This window comes from Barbus barbus, assembly GCF_936440315.1.
Source record: "Barbus barbus genome assembly, chromosome: 17".
Taxonomy (NCBI): domain Eukaryota; kingdom Metazoa; phylum Chordata; class Actinopteri; order Cypriniformes; family Cyprinidae; genus Barbus; species Barbus barbus.
The window spans coordinates 24,211,620-24,221,541 of record NC_136745.1 but is presented as its reverse complement, the minus strand read 5'-3'; the positions used below and the strand labels follow the sequence as shown (position 1 = coordinate 24,221,541).

The 9,922-nt window shown below is 36.7% G+C and overlaps 1 protein-coding gene across 1 annotated transcript; it reads right to left on the bottom strand.

Moving 5' to 3' along the window:
* Window positions 1–4,272: 4,272 nt before the first annotated feature.
* Window positions 4,273–8,571, bottom strand: LOC306883486 (ER membrane protein complex subunit 5-like). The gene is made up of 4 exons (XM_079438777.1): window positions 8,391–8,571; window positions 5,977–6,029; window positions 5,780–5,883; window positions 4,273–5,664 (listed from the first exon to the last, which is right to left on the bottom strand). Exons 1-4 carry the CDS (start codon window positions 8,467–8,469, stop codon window positions 5,508–5,510), a joined length of 393 nt encoding a protein of 130 aa, XP_079294903.1. The 5' UTR covers window positions 8,470–8,571; the 3' UTR covers window positions 4,273–5,507.
* Window positions 8,572–9,922: the final 1,351 nt, after the last annotated feature.

Sequence of the window (9,922 nt, the reverse complement as noted above, 5' to 3'; positions counted from 1 at the left end):
CTGAAGACTGCTGAAATTAATACATTTTAAAATGTATTGAGTTGTAATCATATTTCACAATATTGCTGTATTTTTTGATTAAATAAATAGTCTCGTTGAGTATGAGGGGAAAAAAACGAACCCACCCCAAACTTTTGAATGGTAGTGTATGTACAGTGCCTTGCGAATGTATTTATACTCCTTCATTTTTTTCAAGTTTTATGTTACTGCCTTATGACAAACTGCTTTAAATTATTTTTGTTCCACATCAATCTGCACTCCATACACCATATTGACAAAGCAAAAAACTGAATTGTCAACTTCTTAAATTTATTAAAAATAAAAAAACTTTTAAGTACATTGCATGAGTATTCATACCCTTTACTAAATATTTAGCTGAAGCACCTTTACAGTCTCAAGTCTTTTTTGTTTAATGTGACAAGCTTTGCTCATCATCATTTGGCGATTATCTGCCATTCCTTTCCTCGCCTCTTCACCTCTCAAGCTCTGTCAGGTTGAATGGGGTCAGATGCACATTTTCAGAAATAAAGAAAGTTTCTCCCGAAATATTTGATTGGGTTCAATCTCAGGCTGTGGCTGGACCACTCAAGGACATTCATAGAGTTGTCTATAAGCCACTCTATCTGTGTGCTTAGGGTTATTGTCCTGTTGGAAGGTGAACCTTCTGCCCAGTCTGAGGTTCTGAATGCTCTGGACTGGGTTTTCATTAAGGCTATCTCAATATTTTGGTGCATTGAGCTTTTGAGTCCCTCAGTCCCTGCTGCTGAAAAACAGCCCCACAGCATGAGGCTGCTATAAGCACACTTTACTTTTGGGATGGTTCTCTGCAGGTGATGAGCAGAGCTGGTTCCCTTCAAACATGATGCTTAGAATTGAGGTTCATCAGACCAGAGAATCTTGTTTCTCAGAGTCTGAGGGTCATTTAGGTGCTTTTTTGTAAATTCCAAGTTTGTTTTCTTTTGTCTTCACTGAGGAGAGGATTGGGTTTGGTCACACCGCCATAAAGCCCAGATCGGTGGAGTGTTGCAGTGATGTTTGTCCTTCTGTAGATTTCTCCTATCTCCAAATATGATCATGGAGATCATCTAGAGTGACCATCAGGTTCTTTGTCACCACTCTAACCAAAGCCCTTCTCCATCAATTGCTCAGTTTGGCCAGCTCTATGAAGAATCCTGGTTGTTTCAAACTTCTTCCATTAAGGGTAACAGAGACTACATGCTTCTGTGACCCATCAATGAAGCAGAATTTTTTTTCTGAACTCTTTCCCAGATGTGTGGCTTGACGCAAACCTGTTTCTGAGCTCTACAGACAGTTCTTTTGACCCCAGGGCTTGGTTTTTGCTCTGAAATGCATTATCAACTGTTGGACCTTTTATTAAGACGTGTGCCTTTCCAAATCATATCCATTCAATTGAATTTGCCACAGGTTACATTCACTCAAACACCTACAAGCAATATGCATGCTCCTGAGCTAAATTCCAACTTTTCCAGATAGGGGTATGAGTACTTATGCAATGGAATCATTTAAGTTTATTTTTTTAATAAATTTGCAAAGATGTTAAAACACTTTTTTTTTTGCTTTACCATTATAGTGTATGGAGTGTAGATCGATGTGGAAAAAAGTAATTTAAAGCAGTTTAACATAAGGCAGAAACATAAAATGTGAAAAAAAATTAAGGGATATGAATACTTTTGCAAGGCACTGTATATTGTATAAAGCTGTCTTCAATGTTGATATTTTGCACAGAAAACACTTAGGTTTTTTAAATGAATTGTGCTTTGTTTGAAGTATATATGATCTGCTTACAAGATTTTTGGATTTTATACTGTGTTTTGTTCTTTATATTTTAAGTCAATAGACTTATTCTTCTCATCCTTTTAGAAAATCCCAAAGCACTAGAAGCATGTACCCTGTAAGCAGCTGAAGTCATTCCAATCTTAAAATGGGCTGGCTTCCATCTTGTCATACTTTTACACTGATGCAGTGCTCTGCATTTGATTGCCTTGTCTCTTCTAACACCTGTACCTCTCACGGTATTAATAGACTTGATTGTCTATTATGGGGTCTTGCACCACATGTTGCCATCTCCTGAGCTTACACATTTTCCCATCACAGCAGATGGTGGAATCAGGTATATGCCACATAATGTCAAAGTACTTTTTATCAGCCTCACAGTGACGTTGCAATGTTGTAACATTGCACCCTACAGTTAAAAACAGCCATTGCGAATCAAAACTAACAAGCACTTATGATGCAAACATCTTTCCACAACTACAACTCTAAATACAGCTGTAGAAATGGTAGACATGATCAAACCTTTGACCAATTATAGATACCAGTCTAAAATGTTAGCCTAGCTAAGATTTTCAGCAAAGTGTTTGAATCAAAGTGATGCAACTACTCTAAAGCCATACTGACAACAAACAGACATTATCCCACAAAAGAAATATGATCTGCATGTTTAAAATAATGTCACACAAGCAGCAATTAATGCCAGAACAGGAGACTAAACAGTGCTGGGATAAGGGGGTTGCCATTGCTGGTACTTAGCAGGTCTCCTCTAGCAAAAAAAGAAAAGAAAAGTGGCTTAGTGAAGGATTAGTATAATTACAGGCTTAAATCAGACCATTTCAACTGACCATTCTCTGCTTACATAGAAAACAATGGGTAACCAGGTTGATGGACTACACCCATATATGTCCGTGAATGCACACATAAAATTGTTTATAGCACCACAGAAAAAACGATTTGGGCAGTTAGCTGGGGCCTGTACCATGAAGCCGGTTTAGCTGGCTAGCCAGGTAAGTTTCAGTTTAGTTTGCACCATGTTTAGTTTTAGGTACCATGAAAGTGGTTTGACTTTTAGCAGTGTTTATTGCCACAGTAACTTATGCTCCACGGCTAACCTGCTCCGGGGGAAGTTATGTTCTGTTTTAGAGATCTCAAACCAAAACTGACCAATCAGCTTGAAGCAAAGTGATACATCTCTGACACAATAAAGCCACTCCTCCAATTTCTCTAACTCCAAATGAAAGGGCGCTACATAGTAAAACATTTTTAAAGATAAAATCATCTGATTTTTAGAGATGATTATTTTTATAATTATTATACCCTTAATCCATTACACAAGCCATCTTAGATTAATTCTAATTATTAAGATTTTATTTTAAATTAATATAAATATATAGATTATGGCCCGGTTTCACAGACAGGGTTTAGACTAAACCAGGATTAGGCCATTGTTCAATTAGGACATTTAAGTAAATTTATAAACATGCCTTAGAAAAAAAAAAACTTCATCTAACTTTGCATCTAAAGACAAAACAAAAGCACTGATATATTTTAAGATCAGTCAGTGCAAGTTTCTTTCAGTTGAAACAGCTCAGACTAACATTTTAGTCCAGGACTAGGTTTAAGCTTAGTTTGTGAAACCGGGGGAATGTGCAATATACGTTTTAGAATCAATAGCTTTAAAAATGACTACATATTAGCTTGGATGTTTAAGTGTTTTTATACCTGTACATATTATCAACTCTATAAACTAACTTTACGGCTTTTACTTGCACTTACATAGTAAAATGTTTTCTTTAAGTACTCCTCTTTCATGGATCGATCTTTTCATCTTGCTGGGTAAATGTATTTAAACTCTTCATATTGTTCAATCTTTGGTAGTGAATCACACTGACTCTTTCACGAGAAGTGAATCACAATTTTAAGGCATGTGAGTGTTTGCTCATTAATGATGTCACACTTTCACATGCACGTGCTCCATTAACTCAGGATCAAGCCTGAGTTGACAGAGAAAGTTGATGATCAGCTTCATGGCACCAACAAAGCCAGATTGGACTGGTTTGGTTTTGTCAACTCAAAACTAATCCTGTAACCCTGAGTTTGTTCAGCCAGGGGCCTGTACCACGAAGCCGGTTTAGCTGGTTAGCCAGGTAAGTTTCAGTTTAGTTTGTACCAATCCTGGGTTTTAGGTTCCATGAAAGTGGCTTGGTTCAAAGCTGCGTTCATTGCCATAGTAACTTACACTGCACAGCTAACCTGCTCCAGGGCAGGCTATGTTCTGAGTTAGAGATCTCAAACTGAAATTGGACCAATCAGATGTGAGCAAAGTGACACGTCTGCCACAAAAAAAGTCACTCCCCCAGTTTGTCTTGCTCCAAATTAAAGGTCACTAGCACTAAAAAAATGTCTGGCTTTAATTATAATTACGAGTTATTTTATATGATTTATATTATTATTAATCAATTACACACAAGCAATTTTAGTTTAACACTTATTATAAATCATTTATTTTAAATTAATGTTAATATATACAGATCATATGTAATATAAGTTGTAGAATCAATAGATAATACTTTAAAAATGACTACATGACCTTACATGTCAGAGTCTCTATCGCTGTATATTTAGCAATGTTTCACTGATAAAACAAGATCATTTTATTTGTCCTCTTTCATGAACAAATAATTTTTTTAACAAAACCTTTAACCAAGGCTCATGATTGGCTGTTCGCCAGTGATGTCACACATTCATGTGCACGTGCTCCCCAAACTCAGCATCAAAGCCTGAGTTGACAAAGAAAGTTGATGATCAGCATCATGGTACCAACAAAGCCAGATTGGAGTGGTTTGGTTTTGTCAACTCTAAACTAATCCTGTAACTCTGAATTTGTTCATCTACCATCATGGTACAGACCCCAGGTCTTAGTATTGCATGACAATGGTCATAGTACAAAATGAACATGTTAATCAAGTTTCAAAAAATCCAAATAAGACTATACTTACAAAATAAAGCAGCAAAAAAAAAAAAGTTTATCATCAAAATTGCAAATTCATCAATAAAATTTCAGATTTTATTAAGGTAAAAATAAGGAGTTGTGTCTCAAGACATAAATCAGAAAACATTACCCCCTCCTCTCCTCAAAAAACTAAAATGTACCATTCGTTCCCACTGAGTGTTCACAGTATTGTTAGAATTGCTATTAATCTACATAATCTGTTATGGCCTTGTTTAGACATGTTTTAATAGTTTTAATCATTTTCAGTATTATGAGCTCAAATCTGAAGTTCGATAATCAGAGCTACTGCTTCTGAACACTAATACAATTTATGGTCCACAACATTGACCTTAATTCAGATGGGGACAGGGAAGAACCGGTTGCAGTTAGGGTCAGTTCAGCCAAAAACGTGGCAAACCGACATTGTACATGGTAGGATTCGTGCCCTGTGTGCGACAGCCAAGCGGAGGGCTACAGCCGTAACCTACAGACTTAAGACTCCCGAGCAACAACAAGTATTTACAAACATATCAGCTGGAAAAGGAGTTGGCACAGTCCATTGACAAAATAGTAACCACAAGAGATGCATGTTTGTACAGCATATTCACATATACAACAAGACAGGAAAATATGCTTTTTTTCCCTTTCAACCGAGGAGCTAACAAATAAATTTAAGAAAGAAACAAATGAAACCGGCAAGGCAGCCCACTGAAGGCCAGTCTCAATGATAATTTTCCAGCTTGCGTAACCGCAGGGGATTGGAGGGCAAGGCCTGGGCGCTGGGAGTGGAGGGCTCATGCTCTGGAGGGCCGAAGAGTACTCGGCCTCGGTGATTGAACAGGTAGAACGACGGGTGATTTCGCAATGTGTCAAATGTTCTGTTAGAGCAAGAGAGACACAAGAGAGCTTATAATGCATCATCAGGAAGAGCACATTTCTGATACAGCCAGGTGTAATTTATGATCTCAGAAAAACACATCTGCCTGTGCTTACTTGTTTTTGAGCTCTGAAGAAGCATCCATGTCTTTGAATTCGCCTGAGATGTGAACGATGCCGTAACACGTGATCACAAACGATAACAAAGTCTGTAACACTATCTGAAAACACAACACAAGAGAAGCTGTATCGAGGAAAACAACAAATGCATGCGATTCAATATGATTAGAGTCTTGTATCTGATTGCAACTTACATCGATAGGTAATGTTTCGTTCTCTTTTTCTGTCAGTCGCATGTAGGATCGGTCTGGAAAAAGAAAAGAAAATGTCTTTTTTTTTAGGATGTACGAGAGGTATTAAATCATTCCCTCTAAGTGCAACCCCCTACATTGCGAGTTAATTACTCTGATATGATACTAAATCTTCACTCTGGACGACTAAAATAAATTATGTCTAATATTAGCCACTGGCTAATAAATTCTCAGATTTTACTCACCAGTAAAGTTGGAGGCCAAGTATAGAAGTTTAGCACAGATATATTTTCCCTTGCCAAATCCTCTGAGCGCTTCATTCTCAGTCAAGCGATCTATGCTTTTTTTTTTTTTTTTTCTTCAGTTCATCTGAATGGATGCGCAGCGCACCTATATTTGACATACCGTAAATTCTAGTTTGAAGGTGCATAACTCACCGTCGCACACGCGAAGACCTTAAGAGTCTTAAGGCCCGTTCACACCAAGCACGATAACGATAAAGATATAGTTCTAAAAATCGTTCTCAGTATTAAAGAATAGCAGCGTCCACACCACAACTATAACGATAAAGGCACAAAGAAACGATATCGTTGGAATCACTTCCAGAACGATTTTTTTCCAGCTGATGAACGATAAAAACACTGACAGCCAATCAGAATCCATCCTGCTATAATGTGCTCGAGAATTTAAAGCGGCAGACGCACATGCGCTTAGAATAAACAGTAATCGAACAGATTTACAGATTACAGATAGAATAAACAGATATCGTTCACTGGTGTGGACGCTAATATCGTTATCTTTATCGTGCTTGGTGTTAATGGGCCTTTAGAACTCATTCACACAGCAGGATTGTGAATCGCGACACATCGGCGATTCCCTCAGATCGCGTCCTTGATAATTCACACTGCGCGTGAACGAGCACCGATTTGCCTCCGATTTCAGGCATTTGTCTGCGATTTATCAAAACCTGTCAGCGAGTGAAAAATCGTGCTAAAATCGTGCAGTGTGAACTTGGCATTACATACATGCAGAATTGACGCGCTACATGTAAACTATATTCTTTGCTGTATTTTCCTGTCAAAATAACGGAGGGGGGGTTCTGTACAGAACTACATCATTCTGACAGGAACCTCAGAACAGCCTGATTTGAGAGGGGGTTTTAACACTGGGTGGATTTATATCATTACAGGATGGATGTGTACACACATTTATGTTCAAACAACTTGAAAAGTGAATTTTGCATCCGATGACCGCTTTAAGTGTGTTTGTTGTAATTTTGTTCAGATTGTGAAGCAATGATTTAATTCAGACAAAACAATTAAAAAACCATACCATTAGTTAAATCCTCAATTCAGCCTGGTTTTTGCTCATCACATTATAAAGTTTGGTGTTTTTATGCAAAACAAAGAAGCTGAAGTTCTGTAGAATAACATTTTGCTTATAGGTAAGTTTTATTTAGACAATTGTAGAATTGTTAAAGTTAATCCAAATATAGTTGCATTTAAATTTGGAAATGTGAAAAATCCTTAAATTTGCTTTTATTCATTTTGAGATATATATATATATATATATATATATATATATATATATATATATATATATATATATATATATATATATATATATATATATAATAAAAATAGGCCTATATTTAAAATAAACTGCAAATAAATTACTTAATTTTAAATATTCTTTAAAGTATTTTGGATCAATGTATTTATTGTGTTTAAATGCCTGTTTGTTATTTGACTAGATTTAACAAAGGTTTTAATACGTCTGTTGTCCGTTCATTACGAGTCAGTATGTTCAGAAGAGACGATTCTCTGTTCAGTGAGTCGAACACCGCGGAATCGATTCAGTCGAGCGTGTTACAGAATCGTTCAGAGAGATTAATGAACGAATCTTGTTCAAAGAAAAGATCCGACTCAAACGAACGAAACGGACATCGCGGATGAATTTATATTTTTTAATACTCTGTTTGACAACGAGCTATTTTTCATTACAACATCGTTTAGTTCCTTATTAAAGGTTACTCAACACACTATATTTGGAGAAAGTTTGAATACGTAACGTAAGACAATTACTTCTAAATTACCAAGCACACTGCGTTACATGAACGCCACGATAAAACTCCACATACAAACACTGGTCTTTCATAAACAACTTAACCGTGTATGGTGCTGTTACAACGGCTGTGTCTCAATACCTAGTGAGCTACCTACCTATATCGCATTTCAGAACAGAATGTAAAGTTGCTGTCTAGATAGTTAGCTCACCAGGGTTTGAGTGCTACTGAAGCTGTCTGCAGACTGAGCTCCGCAGAGAGGCCGCACTCACTGGAGCACAATCAGCTACAGCTTACTGAACAACAGCACGGCTGTCCGTTACCTCCCGCTCCTTAGAGCCACAATACTTACGCTGCGCCGCGGAAAAAGCTGCGTGTGCCAAGGCGAAAAGGCCCACACCGACAACACCTTTCCAGAAGGACGAGGCCATTTTCACTCGAGCACAACCGATGGAGCCGCTGCTGAAGCGCGTGTGAAGCAGACTTCAATGAGCGCTGCGTCACCACCGTCGCACTTCCGGTTGCCCACTGCCACTTTAAACATGCATTTAAAGAAACATAATAAAATAATAAGGCGAAACACTATCTTTATGATTCCCCTTTAAAATTATTACTTTGTATTTATTTATTTATTGGCTTACTTGATTTTCTATTATTATTATTATGTTTTTTCTTTCTTTTACATTTTTACTGTCGTGTTTTGTATTTATTTTTATTTAATGCTTTGAACAACAACACATAAATGCATTCATAACTGGGAGATTTACATATCACGACTGAGATTACACTCTGTACCATATCACAAAATACATTTTTTAATTTACCTTGCTTTGGGACTTTTCATCCCTCTTAACATCTTATTATTACTCTTTAAAAAAATTACTCTTTTATTATTTGTTGATTCATTGGTTAATTAAAAAAAAAAAAAGACATAGTGAATGTAAAAGAACAGAAACATATTTACTGACATAATGTGAATAGTGAGGTGTGAATTTTAAGTCTCCACAATAGACTATAAAATTAATTTGAACAAAAACCCAACATCTTTCCAAAATTTTAAGATTTTAACTATTCATAAATTATTTTCTTCTTTGTTTAATACATACATATTCTTTTCATGAACGAATAAAATATTTGTAACTAAAAAGCCGAAAACTCATCACCAAACACCAATGATTTGTACATACACTATAAGGACAAAAGTATTGGCACCCCTTCTTTAGAACAGAAGGCGGCACTTCCAAAACTGTGGCAACAAGATGGAAGCATAATGTATTTAAAAACTGTATTTCCATCTCTGATGCAACAGTTTTGGACGTGTCTAAAATGACTGTACCCATATACAAGCCATTGGTGTTTGGTGATGAGTTTTTGGCTCAATGTCTGTATTTAAAGTCACACCAGAGGTGTTCAGGGATCAGGACTTGGCTTTCTGCAGACCAGTCCAGTTATTCCACACTGACTGAACCAATCATGTCTTTTTGAACCTTATCTTATACACAGAGGCACTGTCATGTTAGAATAGAAAAAGGTCCTGTCCAAACTGTTGCTATAAAATTAGAAGCACACAATTCCCTAGAATATCATTATATGGCTAAACATTAATATTTGTACTCATAGAAATTACTAAAGTAGCCAAACCTGTTCATTAGAAGGGGGTGACCCAATACTTTTGGCAATAGTGCATATGTGGAATGAAATATGAGGGTTTTACGGCAAAAAAAAAATGTGAGTGCGTGGGGATTTGAACTTGTCATGACAAAATATTAATTACATCATATTATTACTTAATATATATGCCAATGTTCGACAATGACGATGCAGAATAGATGAAAACATTGGCACTTATGCGCAGCGCGCGCTCATTATGAGCTGCACGAACAC